Below are 25,483 nucleotides of genomic sequence, written 5' to 3' on the forward strand. Positions count from 1 at the left end.
GCGCTGCACACGCCAGGCTGAGTTCCTCGTGTTTCGCGTGGTGAGGGTCGCTGCACACGCCAGGCTGAGTTCCTCGTGTTTCGCGTGGTGAGGGTCGCTGCACACGCCAGGCTGAGTTCCTTGCGTTTCGTGTGGTGAGGGCGCTGCACACGCCAGGCTGAGTTGCTCCTGTTTTGTGTGTGTGAGGGTCGCTGTAAGAGCTAGGCTCAGTTCCTTGTGTTTCTTGTGGTGAGGGTGCTGTACGAGCTAGGCTCAGTTCCTCATGTTTGGTGTGAGTGGGCCTGCCTGGTCAAGGGGACCAGGCAGAATAGAGAGACCCATGGCCATGTCCTGACTGTAAGGTCAGCCAAGAGAAAGGAAAAATAGACCCAAAGTCAGGCAAGCAAGTTTTTATTAACCTGTCAGCTGCCCCCTTAACAGACAGAGGAAGTAGCCCCAAGCTTATAGAATGAGGGATTTATATTGTGGAGGGGAGTTTGAGAGAGTTCTTTGGGATGGCCGCATCCCAGGGTTGGTTTGTTTTTATTTTTTTTTATTTTTGTTTTTGAGACAGAGTCTTGCTCTGTCGCCCAGGCTGGAGTGCAGTGGCGCCATCTCAGCTCACTGCAAGCTGTGCCTCCCAGGTTCACACCATTCTCCTGCCTCAGCCTCCCGAGTAGCTGAGACTACAGGCGCCCGCCACCTGGCCCGGCTAGTTTTTTGTATTTTTTGTAGAGATGGAGTTTCACCATGTTGGCCAGGATGGTCTCCATCTCCTGACCTCGTGATCCACCCGCCTCGACCTCCCAAAGTGCTGGGATTACAGCCATTGCGCCCAGACATCTTAGGGTTGTTTGCTGGTTAATTTTGCCACATATCACCTTGTGATGTTTATGGTAGCAAGTAGATGAAGAGCAGTAACTTACAAGAGGGTGTAGGTAAAGTTTGTTTATGCTTCCCAGGATCTTCTCCTGCGTGGTCTGGATGGTTTGTAATTGGGGTTTGCTTATTGCAGCAAGGTCTGATGAGTGAAGTCTGCTGACTCTGCAGCAGCGCCTAGATAAGAGCTTAGAAATGTAAAGAGGCTTGGGGGAAGGATGGGTGGCACAGAGAAGGGTTGCAGAGCATTAGAGGGAGGGGTGGGCATCGCCAAGAAGCTTTTTTGGGGGCAGTTTGTCCCTAACTTCCCAGCCCTTTAATAGGTAATAGAAGAGGGGCGCCGTTGTCGTCTGGTTGCTTCTTGCTGGGAAGGGGCGACGGTTTTGGGGGCAGGCTGGACAGTAGGGACTGCCGTTCTTGGATCTGTTAGTATTCTTGGAGCAGCATCATATCTTGTATTGTCCTGTGGGTGAAGGCTCTGATACGGTCCAGTAAAAACTGAGTGAGAAGGTGTAGGAGACAAGGGCTGAATGCTAGAAAAAGAAGAATGGTTCTGGCGAGGCCTAGAGGGGCATTAGCCATGGAAACCAGGTACTAAAGGACCAGGAGGGCCACGCTGGCCATCAGGGGACATTTTCTTTAATTTTTTGGGCTCTGTCCTTTAGTCTTTTTACAGAATCTTGTACTAAGCTAGATTGGTTACGATAAAAGCAACACTGTTCATCTAGAAAGAGGCGGAGTCCTCCCTTTTTGGCTGTGAGTAGGTCTACGTCTCTGATTTTGAAGAACCACTGCTGCTAAAGAATCTGTTTGTGATTGGAGAGTTGTAATGGATTTGGCTATTTCTTCCAAGCTATCTGTGAGGTCTTTGGAGAGGGATTGGTAACAGGAAACAGAGGTGGTTAATCCTGCAGTCCCAGTTCCAACTTCCGTAGTTATTCTGAGGGCTACTAATAGAGGTATGAGTTGTATCGCACGGCAGTGTCGGATAGGGGCATTGGGGTACTGGGATTGGTAGGGGTTGGTCTCCTAGGGCAATGTTGATTTTGGACAGAGGAAAACCAGGGTGCAGGTGCCCATCCAGTTAGAGGGGAGGCAAATATAAGTTGAGGTACCATATAGGAAAAGTATGCCTTGGCTTGGTAGGCAGAACTGGTTGTGTATGCTAAAAAGATGTACTGTTTTGTTACTCTCATGCATCCATACTCCTAGGGTCCCGGCTAGAGCTGCTGCTGTAAGTGGTTGTAAAGGGGTGTTTGCTTTAGGCTGGGGGCTTTGGGGTCTTTTTTCCCAGTGTAAGAGGAAGCGTTTTGTGTCCACTAAGATCCATGTGGGAGTGTTGCTGAATGTTGGGATAAGGACACAGTCAGGGGTGGCGGGTGCAGGGGTGGTGTATGGGGAGGGGAGCCAAGGGAAGAAGGATAAATAGGGGAGGTGTCAGCCCTTGCAGTACTCTGAGTTTTTGTTAAGGAGGTGGGAGGTGTCAAGGGCTGAGGGGCTAGAGAAACGAAGCCTGTCTTTATTGTTGGTGGCTTTGAGAGTAGTATGTTCGGTGGAGGGTTTGAGTTGTGCGGTGTAAGTTGCATAGTTTGGAATTTAGGTGGCTGAGGGGAATGCCTGAGGGTAGATGTCATTGGCGCACAGTGGTGCTAGATAGGATAAGATTGTGTGGGTTGTTAACGGCTCCTAATATGCCTTTATCACAGCTGCGGTAGGGGGATAGGTTGTGTAAGTAGGGATGTCAGGTTGTCACAGCTAGACCGAACTCGCTGGCTAACTGGGGGGAGATTTTTCTTAATGCCTGTGTGTCGAGTTTGAGGGGGGCTGTTAATGAGGATTTCAGGATGGTAGGTTACTTGGGTGGAAGTCCAGTTGTAGGCTGAGACAGGGATTGCATTGTATGTTGTGGAGAGGAGGGATACGCAGAGCCAGCAGTCTGTTGCCAGAGAGGAATTGGAGTTTTTTAGTAAGGAGTGTGTGAGATTAAGTGTTCTGTATAGGTGTTCAGGGGTTGTAGGTATTGGTTGGGCTGAAAGAAGGGTTGGGGTATTGATTATAAGATGGGTGAGAAAGGCAGAGAGTGAGCAGAAAAGTAAATAGTTCGGTTTCACCCAGAGTGAAGCCATAGAAAGAGCCTTGGAAGAAAAGGTTGGTTATGCACTTGAAAAAGGCCTCCAGGGTGTTGTTCCGTGGGTGGAACCAGGAAATATCTTGTGAGAGGGAGTGAAGGAAGAGAGTGAAGTGGTAGGATAGACAAAGGCAGGGCATCTAGGGAGGATGCGGCAATGTTTATTAGCGACTGTGATTCCCGCTATAAGGGTAACCATTAGGCAGAAGGCTAAAGTGAGGGAGACTTTTTGGCTGGTATTCGAATTGGAAGGAGCTACACTATATAATCCCACTGCAAACAACAGGGTAAGTAGTATAATACCTGCAGCTAGGGTATAATAGAGTGTCTCCATTAAAGGAAGCTAGTTGTAGCAGTAGTTTAAACCTGTTTGAGATAGATGGATTTACCGATGTGAAGTTTCTTCTGGGATGGATGTAGGGTGGAGTTGGGTTGGCCCAAGGAGTGTGTGGAATACCAGTTACAAGTTGGTGAGGTGCTGGTTGGTGGATCGGAGGTGGGAGCTCTCTTTAATCTGGAAAGGTGATACCAGGGGGTATGTTCTCAGAGATTGGCTGCAGTAGGGGTTGTGTCACACGTGACCGTGTGAAGAGAACACCAAACAGGCTTTGTGTGAATAACAAGGGTGTTTATTTCACCTGGGTGCAGGCAGGCTGAGTTCGAAAAGAGAGTCAGCGAAGGGAGATGGGGTGGGGCCGTTATAGGATTTGGGTAGGCAGTGGAAAATTACAGTCAAAAGGGATTGTTCTCCGGTGGGCGGGGGCAGGGGTCACAAGGTGCTCAGTGGGGAAGCTTCTGAGCCAGGAGAAGGAATTTCACAAGGTAATGTCATCAGTTAAGGCAGGGACTGGGCATTTTCACTTCTTTTGTGATTCTTCACTTGCTTCAGGCCATTTGGATGTATGCGTGCAGGCTTGGGCTCAGAGGCCTGACATTCCTGTCTTCTTATATTAATAAGAAAAATAACATAAGATAGTGTTGAAGTGTTGGGGCCGTGAAAATTTTTGGGTGGTGCTATGGAGAGATAATGGGTGTGTTTCTCAGGGCTGCTTCGAGTGGGATTAGGGGCAGTGTGGGAACCTAGAGTGGGAGAGATTAAGCTGAAGGAAGATTTTGTGGTCAGGGGCAATATTGTGGGGTTGTTGAAAGGAGCATTTGTCATATGGAATGATTGGTGATGGCCTGGATGCTGTTTTATATGAATTGAGAACTAAACGGAAGACACGAAGTCCAAATAAGAGAAGGAGAAACACAGGTATTAAAGGACTAAGAATTGGGAGGACCCAGGATGTCCAATTAGAGAGTGCCCAAGGGGGTTCAGCATAATTACTTGCTTGGTTGGTGGGTTTTGGGGCTCTGTCCTCACCAGAGTCCTCCTTTTTAAGTTGGAGGCGGAGCTTGGTGAAGTGTGGTTTTAAAAGACCATTAGTCCATTCTACCTTTGCTGAAGATTGAGGACGGTAAGGGATATGAAGGTTCCACTGAATACCAAGAGCCTGAGAAACTGCTGGGGTGATTTGATTAATAAAGGCTGGTCCATTATTGAACTGTATAGAGGTAGGAAGGCCAAACTGAGGAGTTATGTCTTACAGAAGGGAAGACACAAAAAAGGTGGTGGCCTTTTTTGACCTTGTGGGAAAGGCCTCTACCCATCCAGTGAAAGTGTCTATCTAGACCAAGGGGTATTTTAGTTTCCTGACTCGGGGCATGTGAGTAAAGTCAATTTGCCAGTCCTGGGCAGGGGCAAATCCCTGAGCTTGATGTGTAGGGAGGGGAGGGGGCCTGAACAATCCCTGAGGAGTAGTAGAGCAGATGGAACACTGAGAAGTGATTTCCTTGAGGATAGATTCCCACGATGGAAAGGAAATGAGAGGTTCTAAGAGGTGGGCTGGCGGCTTGTAACCTACATGGAAGAGGTAATGAAATGACAACAGAATAGAATGGGCCCGTGAGGCTGGAAGGAGATATGTTCCTTGGTCCAAGAACCATTTGCCTTGTGTGGGAAGAGATTGATAGGTGGAAGTTTCCAGTGGGGGAGTAAGTGGGAGCGACTGATGAGAAGGAGAAAAACTGCCATGAGGGATAGAAGTTGGAATGCTAGCTGCTTTTTTAGCTACCTTATCAGCGTAAGCGTTGCCCTGAGCGATGGGATCTGACGCCTTTTGATGGCCTTTGCAGTGAATGACTCCAGCTTCCTTTGGAAGTAAAGCAGCCTGGAGAAGAGTTTTTATTAAAGAGGAATTAATGACGGAGGACCCTTGTGTAGTGAGGAAACCTCTTCCAGCCCATATAACAGCATGGTGGTGCAGGATATGGAAGGCATATTTACAGTCAGTATAAATATTGATGCATAGTCCCTTTGCAAGAGTGAGGGCTCGAGTTAAGGCAGTGAGTTTGGCTTGCTGAGAGGCAGTGGAGTGGGGCAGAGCAGTAGCCTCAGTGATAGATGTGGAAGATACTATAGCAGAGCCTGCCTTTGCTGGTGAGTGGTGATTAGGCCTGGTGGAACTGCCATCGGTAAACCAAGTATGATCAGAGTAAGGAACAGGAAAGAAGGAAATGTGGGGAAATGGAGTGAATGTCAGGTGGATCAGAGAGATACAGTCATGGGGGTCAGGTGTGGTATCCAGAATAATGTGGGAGGTCGGATTGAAATCTGGGCCATGAACAATGGTAATTGTGAGAGACTCAACAAAGAGTGAGTATAGCTGAAGGAGCCAGGGAGCAGAAAGTATATGCGTCAGGTGTGAGGGAGAAAATAGATTTTGGAAGTTATGAGAATTGTAGAGAGTGAGTTGAGCATAGTTTGTGATTTTGAGGGCCTCTAAAAGTATTAAGGCAGCAGCAGCTGCCGCATGGAGACATGAGGGCTAGGCTAAAACAGTAAGGTCAAGTTGTTTGGACAAAAAGGCTACAGGACGTGGTCCCGGCTCTTGTGTAAGAATTTCAGCCGCACAGCCCTGCACTTTGGCTCTGTGTAATGTAAAAGGGTTGGGATGAGTTAGGGAGAGCTAGTGTGGGAGCAGCTTCCAGGGCTGTTTTTAAGGAATGGAAAGAGGAATGGGGAAAGGATTTAAGATTTATGGGGTCAGCTAGGTTTTCTTTTGTGTTTATATAGTGGTTTCAGGATGGCAAAACCAGGTATTTAAAGGTGAAAGTATTTAACCATGCCCAGGAAGGAAAGGAGTTGGTTGTTTTGTAGAAGGGGTTGGAGTTTGGGAGACTAGCAGGACACAATTAGCAGGGAGGGCACGTGTGTTTTCATGAGAATTATGCCAAGATAGGTAACGGATGAGGAAGAAATTTGGTCTTGACTGAAGTAATGGGGGCTGTCCGTGAAACCTCGCAGCAGTACAGCCCAAGTAATTTCCTGAGCCTGATGGGTGTCCGGGTCAGTCCACGTGAAAGCAAAGAGAAGCTGGGATGAAGGGTGCAAAGGAATAGTAAAGAAAGCATGTTTGAGATCCAGAACAGAATAATGGGTTGTAGAGGGAGTTATTGAGGATAGGAGAGTATATGGGTTTGGCACCACGGGGTGGCCAGGCAAGACAGTTTGGTTGATAAGGTGCAGATCCTGAACTAACCTGTAAGACTTGCCTGGTTTTTGGACAGGTAAAATGAGGGAATTGTAAGGAGAGTGTATAGGCTTTAAAAGGCCATGCTGTAGCAGGTGAGTGATAACAGGCTTTAATCCTTTTAAAGCGTGCTGTGGGATGGGGTACTGGCGTTGAGCGGGGTCAGGGTGATTAGGTTTTAATGGGACGGTGAGGGGTGTGTGATCGGCTGCCAGGGAGGGAGTAGAGGTGTCCCGTACTTGGGGATTAAGGTGGGAGATACAAGGGGAGGATGTGAAGGAGGCTTTGAACTGGGGAAAAGGGTGGCAATGAGGTGTGGCTGTAGCCTCGGAATAGTCAGGGAAGCAGATAATTTAGTTAAAATGTCTCGACCTAATAAGGGAGATGGGCAGATGAGGATAACCAAAAGGGAGTACATAAAAGAATAGTGTCTAAGTTGGCATCAGAGTTGGGGAGTTTTTTGTTTTTGTTTTTGTTTTTTGTTTTTTTTGGAGACAAGGTCTCCCCCTTTTGCCCAGGCTGGAGTGCAATGGCGCGATCTCAACTCACTGCAAGCGCTGCCTCCCAGGTTCAAACAGTTCTCCCTCCTCAGCCTCCCAAGTAGCTGGGATCACAGGCGCCCGCCCCCACACCCTGCTGATTTTTGTATTTTTAGTAGAGACGGGGTTTCACCATGTTGGCCAGGCTGGTCTCGAACTCCTGACCATGTGATCCGTCCACCTCGGCCTCCCAAAGTGCTGAGATTACAGGCGTGAGCCACCACACCCGGCCCGAGTTGGGGAGTTTTAAAAGGTTTAGAAGCCTGGCTGTCAATACCCACAACAGTTATGGAGGCAAGGGAAACAGGCCCTTGAAAAGAAGGTAACGTGGAGCGGGCAGCCTCCATAGTGATTAAGAAGGGGACAGACTTACCCTCCACTGTAAGAGTGACCCGAAGCGTCTGTGATGGTCCAGGAGGCTTCCGAGGCGATCAGGCAGATCAGTCTTCAGCCACTAAAGCTGAGAAGATCTAGAAAGGAGTCAGTCAGAGAGCCTTGGGCCAGAGTTCCAGGGACTCCGGGAGTGGCTGCCGGGCGAGTTGGCCAGTCTGATTCCCAGTGCGGTCCCGCACAGATGGGACACGGCTTAGGAGGAATTCTGGACTGCGGGGATTTCTCGGCCCAGTGACCAGATTTCCAGCACTTGAAGTAAGATCCTGGGGGAGGCAGTCCTGGAGGAACACCTGGCCACTGCGGTTCGGGCATTTGGAAGTTCTTGTGTCCTGGAGATGTGGCTGAGGTTTGTCTCACGGTGGAGGCAAGGAATTACAATTCAGAAATACGCTGCTACTTGGCTGCCTCTACTGTATTATTGTACACCTTGAAGGCAAGGTTAATAAAGTCCTGTTGTGGGGTTTGGGGGCCGGAATCTAATTTTTGGAGCTTTTTCTAATGTCTGGAGCGGATTGGATAATAAAATGCATATTGAGAGTAAGATGGCCTTCTGGCCCCTCTGGGTACAGGGCAGTAAAGCTAAGGGTTGTTGCCAAATGGGCCATGAATTGGGTTGAGTTTTTATATTTGATGAAAAAGAGCCTAAACGCTAACTGATTTGGGAGAGGTCAGATAAAGAAAGCGGAGCGTTAACGTTGGCTATGTCTTCAACTCCAGCCGCCTCTTTAAGAGGAAATTGTTGGGCAGGTTGGGGAGGCCTAGTCTCCCCACACAAAACTGTAAGCCAGGCCATGTGTGAGGAGGGGAGGTGATAAAAGGATTATAGGGTGGGGGAGCGGAGGCTGAGGAAGAATTGGGACCTGGCTCGACCTGGCGAGGAGCAGCCTGGGGAGGAGGGGCGAGGTCAGATGGGTCTGTAGAAAAAGAGGATTCAGAGGACTCAGAGCTTGGGGTGGAGACTGAAAGAACAGACAGGAGAGAAAGAAGAAAGATTTGGGACAAGTCGCATTGGTAGCAGAGACTAGGGAGGGACCAATGTGTAAAAGAATGCCTGGACATCAAGCACCTCAGATGCATTTGCCCATTTTCTCAACAAAAATCATCCAGGTCTTGTAAAATGGAGAAATCAAAAGTGTCGTTTTCTGGCTATTTAGAACCATTATCGAGTTTGTATTGGGGCCAAGCGGTGTCGCAGAAGAAAGTAAGACGCTTAGGTTTTAGGTCAGGCGAGAGTTGAAGAGGTTTTAAGTTTTTGAGAACACAGGCTAAGGGAGAAGAAGGGGTAATGGAGGGTGGAAGGTTACCCATAGTGAAGGAGGCAAGCCCAGAGAAAAGAGAGGGTAGAGACTCGGAGAAGGGGGGTGGTGAGCAGCCCTGGGCTCCAGTGTGGGTGAGCAGCCAAAGCAGGCGTCCCTGCAATTGACTCGCCACCAAGTCAATGTGAGTGAATGACCAAGGCAGGCGTATCCGCAGTGATCAGACACCGATGGAGTGTGGGTGAATAATCAGGCAGGCGCCCCCCAGTGGTTAAACACCAAGCGAAGACTGTCTTCCCGAGTCTGGGACCAGCGCCAGAGTTTTGGGTCCACGGATAAAATGTGTCACCTTTGTCTCTACTAGAGAGGAAAGAGAACTGGAATTGGAAGAGCAGGGAGACTGAAGGGTAGTGAGAGAGGCTGGAGAAGAGAGTGAAAAGACCGCTTACCCGATTTGAAATTGGTGAGATGTTCCTTGGGCTGGTTGGTCTGAGGACCGGAGGTCGTAGGTGGATCTCCTCATGGAGTGAGGGTGAGGACAGGGGACTGGTCTCCTGAAGGACGAGTCCCCCTGTCCCGGGTTTCAGCACCAAATGTCACGTGCATCCGCGTGAAGAGACCACCAAACAGGCCTTGTGTGAGCAACAAGAGTGTTTATTTCACCTGGGTGCAGGCGGGCTGAGTCCGAAAAGAGAGTCAGTGAAGGGAGATAGGGGTGGGGTTGTTTTACAGGATTTGGGTAGGTAGTGGAAAATTACAGTCCAAGGGGGTTGTTCTCCAGCGGGCAGGGGCGCGGGGAGAGGGGATTGGTCACAAGGTGCTCAATGGGGAAGTTTCTGAGCCAGGAGGAGGAATTTCCCAAGGTAGTGTCATTAGTTAAGGCAGGAACCAGCCATTTTCACTTCTTTTGTGATTCTTCACTTGCTTCAGGCCGTCTGGATGTATGCGTGCAGGCTTGGGCTCAGAGGCCCAACAAGTAAGGATGACCTGGAAAGGTTCTTCCCATTTTGGTTTAAGGCTGGTTGGGTTAAGGGTTTTGTTTTTTGTTTTTTCTTTTTTGTTTTGAGACAGAGTCCCGCTCTGTCGCCAAGCTGGAGCACAGTGGCACAATCTCAACTCACTGCAACCTTCACCTCCTGGGTTCAAGTGATTCTTCTGTCTCGGCCTCCCGAATAGCTGGGACTACAGGTGCGCACCACCATGCCCGGCTTATTTTTGTATTTTCAGTAGAGAAGGGGTTTCACCACGTTGGCCAGGATGGTCTCGATCTTTTGACCTTGTGATTCACCTGGCTCGGCCTCCCAGTGTGCTGGGATTACAGGCATGAACCACTGTGCCCGGCCGGGTTAAGGGTTTTTAGAAAAACATGTTCTCCTGGTAGGATGGTCTGGTCAGTGAGGCCTTTATGTGGTGTTGGGAGGGCCTGGTCAGCCTCTTTGCAGAGGAGATGGCGGATGAGGGAGAGTGTTGGGAGGTATTCTCCTAATTGAGAATCAGAAGGAGGCCTGTTTTCTAAGAGGAAAGGGCGTCCATATGTTAATTCAAATGGGCTGAGCAAGGAGGGTGCCTTTGGGCTGGCTCTGATGTGGGCTAGAGCTATGGGTAGGAGGGAAGTCCAGGGCCTTTGGACTTCTAGAGTGAGTTTGGTCAACTGTGTTTTAAGGATTCCATTTGCCCTTTCCACTTTTCCTGATGATTGGGGTCGATATGGGTTACGGAGGCGCCACTGGACACCGGGGGACTGGGAGGGCTGTTGAGTGATTTGGGAAATGAAGCCAGGGCCATTGTCTCATTGAATGGAGCGAGGGAGACCAACCTAGGGATGACTTCTCATATAGGGATCTGGGAGACTACTGCGGCTTTTTCTGAAGAGGTAGGAAATGCCTCCACCCACCCAGAGAAGGTGTCTGTAAGAGTGAGAAGGAATCTTGTTGTTTTGACAGGAGGCATCTGAGTGAAGTCTATTTGCCAGTCTTCCCCTGGGAGTGTTCCTCTTAGCTGGTGTGTAGGAATAGATGGGGAATGGGGGGCTCCTTGAGAGGAAGTGACAGAGCGTATATGACAGTTTGAAGTTATGCTTTTTAGTGAGGTAAATAGGTAAGGGGAGTAGAAATATGGGTGGAGGAGGAGGTAGAGGGGATGTGCACCAATATGGAAGGATTGGTAGAGAGAGGTCAGGATTCTGTCGGTGTGTCCCTGGGGAAGGTCTGGCATCTGGTCCTTCTCTATCCAGTCTCCCTGGAGGAAGGCTCCTTGTTGTAGTAATGAGGCTTTTTCAGTGGGGAAGTCTTGAGGTTGGATTGCACGGGTAATGAGGAAGAGGGAGGCAGAAGCAGAAGAAAGGGAGGCTTCTTTTGCTGCCTCATCGGCCTTTCTGTTGCCTCTTGAGATTTTATCTGTTCCTGTTTGATGTCCCTGACAGTGTATAACTCCTGCCTCAGTTGGGAGATGTACAGCCTGAAGGAGATGGTAAATAAGGGGGCCGTTAGTGATAGGGGTCCCTTTGGCAGTAAGGAATCCCCTCTCTTGCCGGATGGCGGCGCGGGAATGAAGAATGTGATACGCATATTTGGAGTCTGTGTAAATGTTGACTCTTTTGCCTTTGGAAAGGGTTAGGGCTCTGGTGAGAGCTATGAGTTCTGCTTTTTGAGAGGAGGTTCCTGGAGGTAGGGGCTTAGCTTCAATTACTCGGTCAAGGGAAACAACTGCATACCCAGCAATTTTGGGGGAGCTGGTGGGCCCGGAGGAGCAGCCATCTATAAATAGTTGGTCATTGTGGTTGGTGAGAGCCTTGGAGGAAATGTTAGGAAAGGGTGGCTGCAGGTGATCTAGGATGTCAGTGTGAGAATGAGTAGGAGGAGAAGAAGATACAGGGAGGAAGGATGCTGGGTTAAGGGGAGAACTTTTGGCAAGACTGAATTTGGGATTTTTGATAAAGAGGGCATGGAGTAATCGAATCCGGGAAGGAGGAAGGGAGCCTAATGCTCGGGATGAGAGGAGATCCTGTAGATGATGAGGACTGCAGACGGTGGTATTTTGACTGAATGTGAGTTTCCTGCTTTCTAGAGCTAAAGCGGCCGCTGCTGCTAGCGCTGTAAGACAGGTTGACCATCCTCTGACTGTGTTGTCTGATTGTTTAGAGAGGTAGGCTACAGGGGCAAAGGAAGGACGGTCTCCCTTCTGTGGCCCTAAGACACCGAGGGCTATTCCTCGGCTCTCGGCAGTATAGAGAGTGAAAGGTTGGGAGATACCAGGTGGGGACAGAGCTGGTGCAGTGACAAGAGCGGTTTGAAGTTTGCAGAAGCCGGGGAGATTTAGAGGCTCACTGAGAGGGCCTTTGGCTGCTTTGTGGAGCGGGTGAGCTAGGAGGGCAAAGGTGGGAATCCATATTCTTAAAAAGCTTGCTAGCTCTAGGAAGGAAAGGACTTTGCTTTTGGAGGAGGGTGCGGGAGATTATCTGTTAGTGCTGCTCAGGCGGGCGTCATAGCCTGGGCCCCAGGGGGAAGTTGAACTCGTAGGTAAGTTACTATGGAGGTGGAAAGTGGAGCTTTGGACACGGAGACCCTATACCCTTTGGTGGGGAGAAAGTTTAAGAGACTGACTGTGTGCGTTGGAGAGTCTTCCAGAGAGGGCTGCAAAGGAGCAGATTGTCCCCGCATTGAAGGAGACGGCTTAGGGGAAAGGTTTAAGGAGGTGAGATCTCGAACTAAAGCTTGTCCGAAGAAATGAGGGTTCTCTCTGAAGCCTTGAGGGAGGACAGTCCAGGCGAGTTGTTGTGACTGGAGAGTGTCAGGGTTGGTCCAGGTGAAAGCAAAGAGGTTTTGGGAATCAGGGTGCAGGGGAATAATAAAAAAAGGCATCTTTTAGGTCAACAGCAGTGTAGTGGGTGGTGTTGGAGGGAACGAGAGAGAGACGTACATAGGGGTTAGGAACTATGGGGTGAATAGGAAGGACGGCCCGACTGATGGCTTGGAGGCCTTGGGGGAGTGGGTATGAGCCATCTGATTTTTTAACCGGAAAGGTGGGGGTGTTATATGAAGAATGTCTTGGCCTAAGAAGACCACGTGAACAGAGCTTGTTTATGATGGGCTGTAAGCCTTTTTGGTGGGTTAGGGAGACGGAGTATTGGGGGATGTTGTGAAATTTAGAGAGGTCTTTTAACTGGATTTTGATGGGGTCATGGTGAACAGCTAGAGAACGGGTGGTGGTGTCCCATCCTGTTGGGTTTATGAGAGAGGTGGGAAGTGGGTACTGGGGAGAGGGGTCAGGGGCTGGACTAGTAGAAAGGAGTAAGAGGGACTCTGGTTGAGGGAGGCAGAAAAAGGTGATAGAAGCTTTGAATTTGGCCAAAATTTGAATTTGAATTTGAATTCTAAATTGAATTTGGTTTTGAATTTGGCCTAGGAGGGGGTAGGGCAACGAGGCATGTTAAGGAAAGAGTGTGAGAAAACAGTATCAAACAGAGAGCAAGTAAGGGGTCTGATGGCGCATGGATGCAAGATGAGTCCATCATCCCCCATGACTGAGACCTGAGAGGGATGAGTGTGTCCTGAAAATTCAGGTAAAGCCGAGTAGGTGGCCCTGCTATCGATTAAAAAAGAGATCAGCTTACCTGCTACTTGCAGAGTTACCCTGGGCTCTGATGCAGTGATGGCAGATGGGGCCGGGGGCCCTGCCCCGTAGCTGCAGGAATGCAAGCGATTCTTCACATTTTGTCATGTTAAAGGGGTGGTGGCTCTGAGGAGCAGGCTTGTCTGTCCGTTTGCTGAGAGGACAGTCGGACTTCCAGTGGCCTGTCTGCTGGCTGACTGGGCAAGGGCTCTTTGGCACTCGAGGGTTAGGACATGCCCGTGCCCAGTGGCCTTCTTTGCTGCCCTTAAAACAAGGCCTGGAGGGTTGCTGCTATCGGGTCTTTTGTGCCCTTGGGTAATATGGCTGAGTTGATGTATAGCTGCTGCTAGAAGCTGGTATTTAGCACGATTTCTTTGAGCTTTATCTAATTTATTTTGCTCATCCCTGTTATTAAAGACTTTGAGAGCCAGGTTAAGGAGGTCTTGTTGTGGGGTCTGAGGGGCATCTTCAGCCTTTTTAAGTTTGCACCAGATGTCGGGGGCAGTTTGGGAAATAAAATGGGTGTGAAGAACAATAGTTCACTACTTCTCAGGAGGCGGGATCGACACGGGTATATTTTTGGAGTCTCTGTAAGGCAAGAAAGGAATTGGGCAGGATTTTCGTTGGCCTTTTGGGAGCTTCCTTTGAGTTTTTCGAAATTTACAGCCTTATGGCCAGTTTTGTTAAGGCCTGCAATGAGGCAAGTAATCATGATTACAGGAGGCCTGGCCGGATTCTGTGGGTTGATAATTCCAGGTAGGCTTTTCTCGGGGAAACTGCAGCGGCCCCTACTGGCCTAGTAGGATCTTGGCGATGGAGGTCATCGGCACGGGCCTGGGCTGCAAGCCACAGTCTTTCCTTTTCTTCCGGAAGGAGGGTAGAAGACAAAATAATATAGAGATCATGCCAAGTAAGTTCATAAGACTGGGTGAGATATTTAAATTCTTTGATGTAAGTGTCTGGATCGGAGAAGGACCCGAGACATTTCTCAATTTGGGAGAGATTGGAGAGGGAAAAGGGGATGTGGACATGGACGATCCCTTCGGCCCCTGACACTTTCTGGAGAAGCAGCAAGGGACCAGGCTGCTGGGCGTGGTGGGCTCGAGAACGAGTACGGGCTGGTGATGGGGAGGACTCAGAGTTGGAGGCGGGGTGGCTGGAGAGAGGGAGAGAGAGGGAGAGCCGGAGTGGAGGTGTACAGTGGGGGGTCATGCTGTTCCGGTGGAGGATTAGGATGTTGTCGAGGAGGGGAGAAATCAGCGGGATCAAAGAAGGGAGAAGTCATTGGCTGGGGCTATTGAGATGAGGGGAGCAGGAGGCCAGTCGGGTTTGGAGCAGGCGAGGAGAATTTGGAAAGTACAGCAGGACTGGTGGAGGGAGGGACAACTACGGACGGTAAAGAAAGCCTGAACATAAGGAATCTCAGACTACCTCCCACAGCGGTGGCAACAGTTGTCTAAGTCTCTGAGCATGTTGGAATTGAAAGTGCCATTTTCAGGCCACTGGGAGCCATGGTCTAATTTGTATTGAGGCCATGCGGTGTTACAGTAAAAGATAAGCCTTTTAGGGCAGATTTCTGAACGGAGGCCAAGAGTACTGAGATTGTGTAGGAGGCACCCAAGGGGGGTGGTTTTAGGAGGAATAGACTGAGAGACTCCCATAGTGAATGGAAGGGAGAGGGGTAGAGGAAGAAGAGACTGCCGATGACGTCCCCTTTCCCGTGGAACTTGTCCGGAATAGAGGAGGTAACTGCCGTGTTAGGCGTCCCTGAAATGGAGGAACCAGAGGCCCGGAGGGCAGAGGAAGCCCTTGGCCCAGCCAAGGTCTTTCGGAAACGGAGAGATGGATGGTAAAGAGTTCCAGGGAATGGCAGCAGTCTCTTTTTACTCACCCTGGCAGAGGCTTTGATGGTGGATGAAGTCACCAGCAATGGGAGAGTCCAGGAGATTCTCTGGGTCTTCGGCAGGTTCAGGGAAGGGGAGATCAGCCAGGAGAGGGGTGATGGGGGAGGGAGGCAGAGAGAGAGAGAGAGAGATTGATAGTGAGTGAGTCCTGCCCGGAGTCTATCCCCCTTTCCGGGTTTCGGCACCAGAAAGTAAGGTCAGCCAAGAGAAAGGAAAAATTGACCCAAAGTCAGGCGAGCAAGTTTTTATTAACCTGCTGCTGCCCCCTTAACAGTCAGAGGAAGCAGCCCCAAGCTTACAGAATGAGGGGTTTATATTGGGGAGGGGAGTTTGAGGGAATTCTTTGGTATGGATATCCTAGGGTTGTTTGCTGGTTAATTTTGCCACGTATCACCTTGTGATGTTTATGGTAGCGACTAGATGAAGAGCAGGAACTTACAGGAGGGTGTAGGTAAAGTTTGTTTATGCTTCCCACAACCTCCCCCTATGCGGTCCAGATGTTTTGTAATTGGGGTTTGCTTATCGCAGCAAGGTCTGATGAGTGAAGTCTGCTGGCTCCGAAGTGGCACCTAGATAAGAGCTTAGAAATGTAAAGAGGCTTGGGGGAAGGGTAGGCGGCACGGAGAAGGGTTGAGAGCATTAGGGGGAGGGGTGGGCCACCAAGAGGCTTTTTTGGGGCAGTTTGTCCCTAACACTGACCACAGTGCCCCTTGTGCCCTTCCAGTCTGCAGCCCCTCTTCCCTGGAGTAAATGAACTGGACCAAATCTCAAAAATCCACGATGTCATCGGCACACCTGCTCAGAAGACCCTCACCAAGTTCAAACAGTAAGTGTTGTGCTCTGAGAGTGGACGTGGACTCACTCCCCTGCCAGGACCTGCGGCAGGGCAAGCCCCTCCCTGTGCCTCCCTCAAACCCCTCACTCTCAGGGCTCCAAGTTCACTTGAGGGCCAGTGAGTGGCTGCTCAGACAGAGCCCATCACTTTAAGGGGTTCTCAAAGGTGAGCTCTTCCTTGAGCATCACAGAAAGATTTGTCACAGGCTTTCTGAGGGCCGGGGAGTCAGGCTCTGTTCCCTGAGTAATTTAAACAGGACTTAGAAGCCTTTGGGTGGAAATGTGCCCCAAGCACAGACCATAGGTGGCGAGGGCTTTCTGCAGCCCTCCATGGCCCTGCTGGCGGGACCGACACCTGGAAGAGGTGTTCCCAGACTCTCAGGGGTCATTCTGATGAAGCTGAGGCTGGGTTGTCGGGACTCCCAGGGAGGGCCTGTGGGCTGAGGGGCGAGTAGCACCCAGCAGCCCCCAGATCCCAGGGAGGGAGAAGGTGGCAACAATTCTGGACTCTTCTTTTTTTGTTAAAGTTTATTTCATTCTTCTCATGCGGGAAGGTAATATTAATCTTTTATAGGAAAGGTAGTTTTCTTATATTTATAGCATAACAGATCCCCCCCTTTACCATCGACTATTTTAATAGATTTTTTTTTAAGAGCAGTTTTAGGTTTCCATAGAGCCCTGTGCCCACGTGCACACAGCCTCCCCTGTGGTCAGCAGCCCCTCGATGGTGTGTTAGTTATGGTCGATGAATCACAGATATCACATCACTGCACAGAGCCCATCATTTACATCAGGGGTCCCTCTTGGTGCTGCACGTTCTGTGTAGACCCGCACCATGCAGGGCCCTTAGTCGTGACAGTGGACCGCCGGTGCGCTCAGTGACAGCATGACCGTTTATTATCATTGGGCTTTTAATACAGGTCGAGAGCTATGAATTTTGATTTTCCTTTTAAAAGGGGATCAGGAATACCTCTACTGACAACCAATTTGTCCCCACAATGCCTCTCCCTCCTGCACGCAATGGTGGCCTATGATCCCGATGAGAGAATCGCTGCCCACCAGGCCCTGCAGCACCCCTACTTCCAAGAACAGAGGTAGGCGCCCTCGTGGGCTCTGTGGGGCGGATGCAGGACCGGGCACATGAGACCCATGGGCACACAGTGTGGCAAGGGCCTGCCCTCTGGAGGGTCCCTGGCTCTTGGGAATCACGCTCTCTATCCTGAAGAGTGGTCAGGGCCTCTTGGGGCCCCCACCGTGCTGTGTTCTGACATATCCTTCCCAAAATGAGGCTGTTAGCAGCTCCATGGCAGGAGAAAGAGGGGCTGGCTGTCCACTTTGTGGTTGATGCCGAGGCTATGGGTAGTAAGCCTTCTAGAGGAGCCTGGTGTGCAGCCCTTGTAAATGGTGTGAACAGGACGCATTCTGAGATGTTAGAGCACTTTGGATGTCACCTGGCACTGAAAGTACCTGCTGAATGTGAATCTAAGACTTGTCTGCCCTGAGCTCATCCAATTCCGTACCTCTGGACACTCCCGTGTGCGTAACTGTGGAGGTGACAGTTTGATCCCAAACCGTGAGTCCCTGGGTAGGCAGTGCCTCTGGTTCATGGAGCCAGCTCTGTTCCTGGCCCAGAGACTGCCAGGCTGAGACAGAAAAGAAAAAAAAAAAAAGCCCCCTGATTACAGCTTATGCAGAAAAGAAGAGCTAGTGGCAACTCACACAGTAGACAAATTGGAGACAAAGAAGCCAACAGGCCATGTGCTCTGCGGGCTCTCAGTGGAGCTGCTCCGTTCTCTTCTCCTTCCCCGTAGGAAAACAGAGAAGCGGGCTCTGGGCAGCCACAGAAAAGCTTGCTTTCCGGAGCACCCTGTGGCACCAGAACCACTCAGTAACCGCTGCTGGATTTCAAAGGAAGGCAGAAAGCAGGTACTAAGCGAAATCGGAGCTGGAGACCACCCAGCTCAGCGGGGACTGGATGCCCTCAGGTGGCCTGTGTCTCTCAGTCGAGGCCTGAACAGCATGCGAATTGCTGGCTGCGTGTGTTGGGATGTCAGGGACCCCAGTTCTGTTTGCTCAAGCCCTTTCTGCCCCAGTAGCTAAGAATTGATGACGAATATCCTGTGTGAGCAGGCCCAGAGAGGGGACCCTTGCATGAACTTTTGTGTCTGTCCTGATGACCACATGCAGGTGCTAGGTTCTGTGCCAACGCACTGTGGAGACATCGTCCCTCAGAACAGCCCTGGAGGGAGGGGCCGAGAAGATGCAGTGCTGGCCCAAGTCACCCACCCAGCTGGTGACAGGCCTCAAGCCCTAGGCCCGAGTCACTGACCCAGCCGCTAGGCCCGAGTCACCGACCCTGCCGGTGACAGGTCTCAAGTCCTAGGCAGGCCACGCTGTCTCTGGCCCCAGATGAGCACTTCGTGCCATCAGTGGAGGTTGCGCACATTTTGGGTTGAGAAATGCCAGCTTCACTCCTCAGTGCCTTCACCTTCCCACCTACCGTGTGGCATCCTAGCCCGGTGCAGCCCTGTGGCACCTGCTGGCAGGGTTGCAGCAGTCTCCCAGTTCTGGGCTGGCACCCCAACAGTGTGACAATGTGCCCTTCCATCATTCATCTGTTTGGTCGTGCCTACGTCGCTCGCTCCTCCCAGCCCTTACCGAGTGCTCCCTGCCCGCTTGGGAGCTGGGAACCCAGAGCTGCAGTCAGACTGCTCTCCAGAAAGCCAGGCTCCTGTGTCGCGTTGGCCCCCAATTTGACAGCTCCACTCGAATGTCCAAAAGACAAATGTGCTGAAACCCCTTCTCCCGATCTTTCCCCCAAATATGCTTTTCCTTGTGGCTTCCCATGGCCTTCCCTCCTGGGCAGGCAACTCCGCCGACTGCCCAGGGCCCCCGTGGACCCTTCCTTCATCTCACAGGGGCTTTGTCTTCTTGCCTCCTACACCCTCCTCACCTTGCCTAAGTCACCACAGATGGCCTCACTACTGTCGCTGCTCTGCGTCTGCTCCCTCCTGAACAGAGGGTCTGCTTCAAACCGTTGATGTCACTCCAGGCCGGCATTCACCCAAGTCCCCACCCTCAGTCACATCCGAGGTCGGCAGGCTTTTCTCTAAGGGCCCGACAGGAAATAGTTTAGGCCCTGTGGCCATGGGGTGTTTGTTACACTCCCCGCTTTGCTGCAGCGTGAAAGCAGCTAGAGGCAGCACATGAACCACATCGGGAGCTGCGTTCCAGTAGAACTGGGGACGCTAAAATGTGAATTTCACATAATTTTCATATGCCATGAAACATTTTTTTTCAATTACTAAAAAATATAAAAACCGGGTGGGTGTGGTGGCGCACACCTGTAAACCCAGTGCTTAGGGAGGCCAAAGTAGAGTCACTTAGGCCAGGAGTTTGAGACCAGCCTGGGCAATGTAGGTGAGACTACTCCCCCACCACCCCATCTGTTTTAAAAATCAGCTGGGTGTGGTGGTGCGCGCCTTTAGTCCCAGCTACTTGGGAGGCTGAGGCAGGAGGATCGCCTGAGCCTAGGAAGCTGAGGCTACAGTGAGCCAAGATGGCATCACTGCACTCCAGTCTGGGCTACAGAGCAACACCCTGTCTCAAAAAACAAACAAAAAACAAACCCAAATGTAAAACCATCCTTAGCTTACAAGCCCCCCAAAAGCAGGCAGCAGGCAGGTCAGAGTGTAAGACCTTAGAGCTAGAGTAGGAGGCCGGAGGCGTGGGCATCACTGCCCGCGAGCCCTTTGCCACCTGCACTCCTCAGCTCGCAGTCTGCGTGCTTCAGGTTCCCCCTGAAGGTTTGGCCTCCGCCTTGGGACTCTAATGAGCGGCCACTCCCTTGGGGTGTCTGGGACCTGGTGAATGTGTCCCAGTCACATGTCATGGTCAAGAAATTGTATTAGGCAAAAGCAGTACAAAAGAGCCTCTTTCATTTTTCCTAATTTCCATAAAGGGGAAAGCATTTGATGTCCAACTGGCCTCTGTTCTGTTTCAAGAAACAGTCCCTAAAGCAAGAGGAGGACCATCCCAAGAGACAAGGACCGGCCTACGTCATGGAACTGTCCAAACTAAAGCTTTCGGGAGTGGCCAAACTGTCGTCTTACTCCAGCCCCACGCTGCAGTCGGTGCTTGGATCTGGGACAAATGGAAAAGCGCCGGTGCTGAGACCCTTGAAGTGCCTCCCTGCGAGCCAGAAGGTAGCGCGGAGCCAGCGTCTCCGGCGGCGCTGCTCTCCCCCCTGCCCAGGCCGCCACTGAATTTCCTGTCTGTAATTTTTCTTTGACAGACAGATCCGCGGAAGGACCTTAAGCCGGCTCCGCAGCAGTGTCGCCTGCCCACCATAGTGCGGAAAGGCGGAAGATACTGAGCAGCGCAGTCGTCTCGACTTCCAGAGGCAACGCCAGGCCCGATGGGGCCAGGCCTGGGCGATCTGCCGCTGAGACGCCACGGAGGGCTGGGGACGCACCTGCGTCCGTTTCGCGCTGGCTGGGGCTCTGGGTGCTGCCCTGCGCCCCGCCGCACCTGCGCAGCTGCCCAGGATGTTCTGGGCTAATATATTTGTAAAACCACATTCTAGGGTTTTCTTTCATTTTCGTTAAGAATTTGGGGCAGGGAATATTTTGTAACTTTGTGTATGAATCAAAACAAGCAGGCATTTCTGTGATCAGTTGGGCGTGGTTGGAAGGTGGGCTCTGCCTGTCCCCTCCCAGCGCTTTTCTGGCGCTGCTGGTCAGTCGTGGAGCGCACCACGTCTTACCAGTGACGCTACTGGACACCCCGACTTTTATTAAAGAATAAGCTCTCGTTACAGTATTGCATTTTAATGTTCTCCGAGTCCAACATCTGTCCTTACCAGGCATTCCTTTATTTTAGCTTTTGTGGGCACATGAGGGGAATTGATTTTGTTGGGAAGGCTTTGATGTGGCTTAATTTTCTTTTCTTTTTTTTTTTTTTTTGAGGCGGAGTTTCGCTAGTTCACCAGGTTGGAGTGCGGTGGCGCGATCTTGGCTCACTGCAACCTCCACCTCCTGGGTTCAGGGATTCTGCTGCCTCAGCCTCCCAAGTAGCTGGGACTACATGCATGCGCCACCACGCCCGGCTGATTTTTTGTATTTTTACTAGAGATGGGGTTTCTCCATGTTGGTCAGGCTGGTCTCAAACTCCTGACTTCAGGTGATCCTCCTGCCTCGGCCTCCCAAAGTGCTGGGATTACAGGCATGAGCCACTGCGCCCGGCCTGGTGTGGCTTAATTTTCATTTGAAGAACCACTCAGGAAGGAGCATACCCAGGCATGTCCTTGGAGCCCTGTGTGCTCCTCAGTGACCAGCCTGGCAAGGTGGTACGGGGCGCAGGGCAGGCCTGAAGGGTCTCTTCTGAGCACGGGCTTCAAGGTGACCACGTTGTCATTTTAGCTCCTGGTGCCCACCTGTCTCTGGGGAGTATGGAGCCCTGCCCCAGGCCTGTCAGTGGGTGCTTTGAGCTGTTTGCTGAGTGCCAACAATAAGTTGGGCACCTTGTGTCCTAGAAAAAGAAACCTGCTTCCCCGTGGGGATGGGATGGGAGCATTGCAAAGAAACCGTGGCACTGGCCGGGCTGCTGGGCACAAGAAAAGTCCTAAAAAGTCCTCGTTTATCTTGGAAAGTAACTTAGTAATTGGGTCCTCCTTTTTTTTTGTCATCTTCCCAAACTTATGAGATATTTTTGAAAAAAGCTAAATTTCCCGGGCTTTAAGCCTCCTTATTCCTCTGTTGAGACAAATCTGTGACACCCTTCCTTCATGTGCTCTCCAGTGGCTCTGGCCCCAGCCCCAGGCCGTCTGACACGACAGTGGACTCTGGGCCACACAGAGGGAGGGCAGGCTGGAGGAGGAGGAAAGGGCTGGGAGTGTGGGGCAGCGAGTCCATAGGTACAGGTGCCCGGTCTGTGCCACATGGGAGTCAAAGGAGCCCAAGAAGAAGGGCAGACTACAGCCCGAAAGTGAGGTTTGCCATAATGTTCAGAGCAGGCCTCTCCCTGGGTGCCTTTTAAACCCATTTGAGACCCTGGTGCAGCCTTCAGGGCTGCCCTTGCTGTAGGGGAGGTGTCTGAGCAGGGGGTGGCACCGTTCTGCCTCCACAGAGGGCCTGGGAGTCCCAGGGGAGTCGGACACCAGGGCCGTGGGCAGAGCCCAGCGGCAGGGAGGGCTGGGGGACAGAAGGCTGGGGTGGTGGGGGGACACACAGGTCACAAGAGAGGGACCTGTGGGTAGGGGAGTGGTGGCTAGGAGGGGCACGCCCTGTCCCCGGGCCTGGCTTCAGTGTCGGGCATGTAAATGGATTAAGTGTGTGTGTACTTGGGAAACGTGTTATTCCCTTTACATCTAAAAATATGAAGGGAAAGTCTTCACAGTTCTTCTGCAGGCCTTTTTGAGAAAGCAAGTGTGGTCTGCAGATGCTGGTGCCCAGGACATCAGCTGCCCTGACTTCTGACTGTCACCCTCCTCGTGGTGGGGGCAGCAGGGCTGGGGGCTCTCTGAAGGCAAGAAAGTCCCTAGAGCAAGAGGAGGACCATCCCAAGGTCCGCCACTTGAGGCCCTCCTGGTTTTGTTAGACTCGGGCATAAACGCTCTGAAGCAGTGTAGCGCCCCCGGCACGCCAGGGCCCACGGCAGCTGGGCCTCCGGGGTGGAGGTGAGCGGGGAACCAGAGCCCAGCTCCACAGGCCCCCTCCATGCAGGAGTGACGGGGGTCTGTGGCGCACAGCAGGGTTCCCACATCGGCTTCCCAAGTCCAAGGGTGGAGATTCCGAGGGTGGGGATTTTGCGGAGAAAAGGGCAATCCTGCCAGCCACCCCTGGACTTGCTGCCCCGCACGTGGCCCTTGTACCTGCCTGCTCTCGGCAGCAGGCGCCAGGATCCCCAGACCGCCATAGCTGTGTGTGGTGCCCTGTGTCTGTCTGGGCCCTGTGATGGGGGCCAGGGCCGAGGGCAGAAGGGCCAGGCTGGCTCAGCCCATAGGGGGCCACCTCACCCTGCTGCCGCCTCTGCCGCCCCGAACTGGAAAGCTCGTGAACCCTGGCTGGCCGGATTATTTCCATTCTTCTGTGCAACGCAATTGAAGCACTTGAATTATCCCCACAGAACCCAGAACAGAAGCAAGGATGAGGCCTCAGCCGTCTTCCTCCCCATTCAAACACGTTCATCCCGCAATCCTCTGCTAAGCACCCGCGTGCTGCCCGGCTGCACTGTCGCCCTTCTTGGTGCGAGCCTACCCTCGTCCACCCGCCTCACCCTCCTGACCTTAAAGAAGACACCAGGCCGGGCACGGTGGCTCAAGCCTGTAATCCCAGCACTTTGGGAGGCCGAGACGGGCGGATCACGAGGTCAGGAGATCGAGACCATCCTGGCTAACACGGTGAAACCCCACCTCTACTAAAAAATACAAAAAACTAGCCGGGCGAGGTGGCGGGCGCCTGTAGTCCCAGCTACTCAGGAGGCTGAGGCAGGAGAATGGCGTAAACCCGGGAGGCGGGGCTTGCAGTGAGCTGAGATCCGGCCACTGCCCTCCAGCCCGGGCGACAGAGCGAGACTCCATCTCAAAAAAAAAAAAGAAGACACCAGGCAGAAGCACAGGGGAGCCCAGCCACTCCCCACACTGGTGGGGGCGGGCCTTGCGAGGAGAAGCAGTAAGCAGCCATCTCCGTCAGCCATCTCTGTCTGGCGCTCAGATGTGCATGCCTTCGTGTGACAGGCAGCAGCAGTGAGACCGTGACCTCCCGTCTCCTGCTCTGCTGCCCCCACACCTGCGGTGCAGCCAGCCTGCCACGAGGCGGCTAGAGTCCAGCTAGACCCACCCCTGGCATGGCTGACCTCTTCCTGGCTTTCTCTGGAGGAGCGTGCATTCTTCAACGCCAGAAGTGTAAGAAAGTACAAGGCAACAAGTGAGAAAAACCCAAATCGTACCAGGGAAGTTCGTCTTTCCAGGGCGTCTGAGTGAGGGCATGACCAGCCTTGATGCTGCCTCACTGCCATCTGCCCAGGGCCTGCTGAATGCTTGAGTCCATGGTGACAGTGGTGGGGACAGTTACGAGGCAGTTAGATTTTGGAAGTCATCTTGGCCGACTTGGCTACAGAGCAGTCTTAGGAATAGCACCATAAAAATAAGGATTTATTCCTGGCACAGATGGATCTAGAGTAAACTGGGGCATATCTGACAGTGTTAGTACTGTGATGGCCAAATGCAAACTGTACTCCAGAACCAGCGAAGGGTGACAGACTGGGCTGAGGCAGAGCCAGGACTAACTATCTCGAGTGATACCATCTCGGGGCCAGCAAAAGTTGTGGACACAGCTGGGTCATCTGACCAAACTGCTCAAATCTTGACATTACTGTCCTGGAAACAGTAACAGGACAGTAACAAACAGACAGTAACAAACAGGAAACAGAATAAGGAGATGACCAGGAAGATTGCCGGATTAAGAATTCTAGACTTGGCCAGGTGCGGTGGCTCATACCTGTAATCCTAGCATCTTGGGAGGCTGAGGCAGGAGGATCGCTTGAGTCCAGGAGTTTGAGACCAGCCTTGGCAACATAAGGAGACCCCATCTCTACAAAATACCAAAAAATTACCCAGGTGTGGTGGCACACATGCGTGATCCCAGCTACTCGGGAGGCTGAGGTGGGAGGATCACTTGAACCCAGGAGGTTGGGGCTGCAATGAGCTATGATCGCACCACTTCTTTCCAGCCTGGATGATAGGTGAGATTCTGTCTTAAAACAGAAAATAATTTTAGACTTATTTTCAAAAGTAGTTCCTTCTGACTTCCAGATACACCCGCGGTTCACTGTAGCTGTCTTGGACCCTCCTGGGTTTGGCTTCCTGTGTAACTGACAGCACCTAGCAATCAGTACTTTAAGATGACAGAAATACCAAAGTACCTAAAATGTGCTAATGTTTTAATACAGAGGTCACTCTGCATGTGTCTAATTTATCCATTCTGATTCTTCCATTTAGAACAGCAAGTCTTAGTGTCTTGTATTTCTCTTTCTAGAAGACTCACACCATAGTTCATGGCCTCATGATCCAGAGGCCCTGCTGGGGCCTCTGAGTGGGGCAGGCTGAGAACTCAAGCTGTAACTAATCTCTCCTCTAAAGAAAACTAAACCAAGGGCTCAGCTGATGTGAAGTTTTCTGTGGCTGCATTCATACAAATGGTGAAAATGTAGCATACCTCCCCTCAAAAGCCCGAAATTAAAGACATGCCCCCAATTTAATGTGATCAATTACAGAAATAGGTTTCAGACACTTCATGGTTTAAAGTCTCACAAAATAAAGCTTTCAAAGGATCCAGTTGTATATGATTTTTTAAAAAAATAAACATTCTTCTGTTTGGTAGCTGCA

The 25,483-nt window shown here is 51.4% G+C and overlaps 1 protein-coding gene across 4 annotated transcripts in view; it reads left to right on the forward strand.

Moving 5' to 3' along the window:
* MOK (MOK protein kinase) overlaps positions 1-25,483 on the forward strand; it is a 76,780-nt gene extending 51,297 nt beyond the window's left edge. For 2 of the 4 annotated variants that reach the window (XM_026455256.1, XM_026455253.2), the window contains exons 8-12: positions 15,989-16,090; positions 17,019-17,192; positions 17,910-18,024; positions 20,103-20,303; positions 20,393-20,930. In XM_026455256.1, the coding sequence (XP_026311041.1) occupies positions 15,989-16,090; positions 17,019-17,192; positions 17,910-18,024; positions 20,103-20,303; positions 20,393-20,473 (673 nt within the window). In that variant the 3' untranslated portion in view covers positions 20,474-20,930. Of the gene's footprint in view, positions 1-14,201; positions 14,271-15,988; positions 16,091-17,018; positions 17,193-17,909; positions 18,025-20,102; positions 20,304-20,392; positions 20,931-23,223; positions 23,400-23,703; positions 24,841-25,133 lie in introns of those variants that run through there. The other 2 variants (XM_026455257.2, XR_003309637.2) reach the window with 2 other exon arrangements.

This window comes from Piliocolobus tephrosceles, chromosome 6, assembly GCF_002776525.5.
Source record: "Piliocolobus tephrosceles isolate RC106 chromosome 6, ASM277652v3, whole genome shotgun sequence".
In the NCBI taxonomy this organism is placed as follows: Eukaryota; Metazoa; Chordata; class Mammalia; order Primates; family Cercopithecidae; genus Piliocolobus; species Piliocolobus tephrosceles.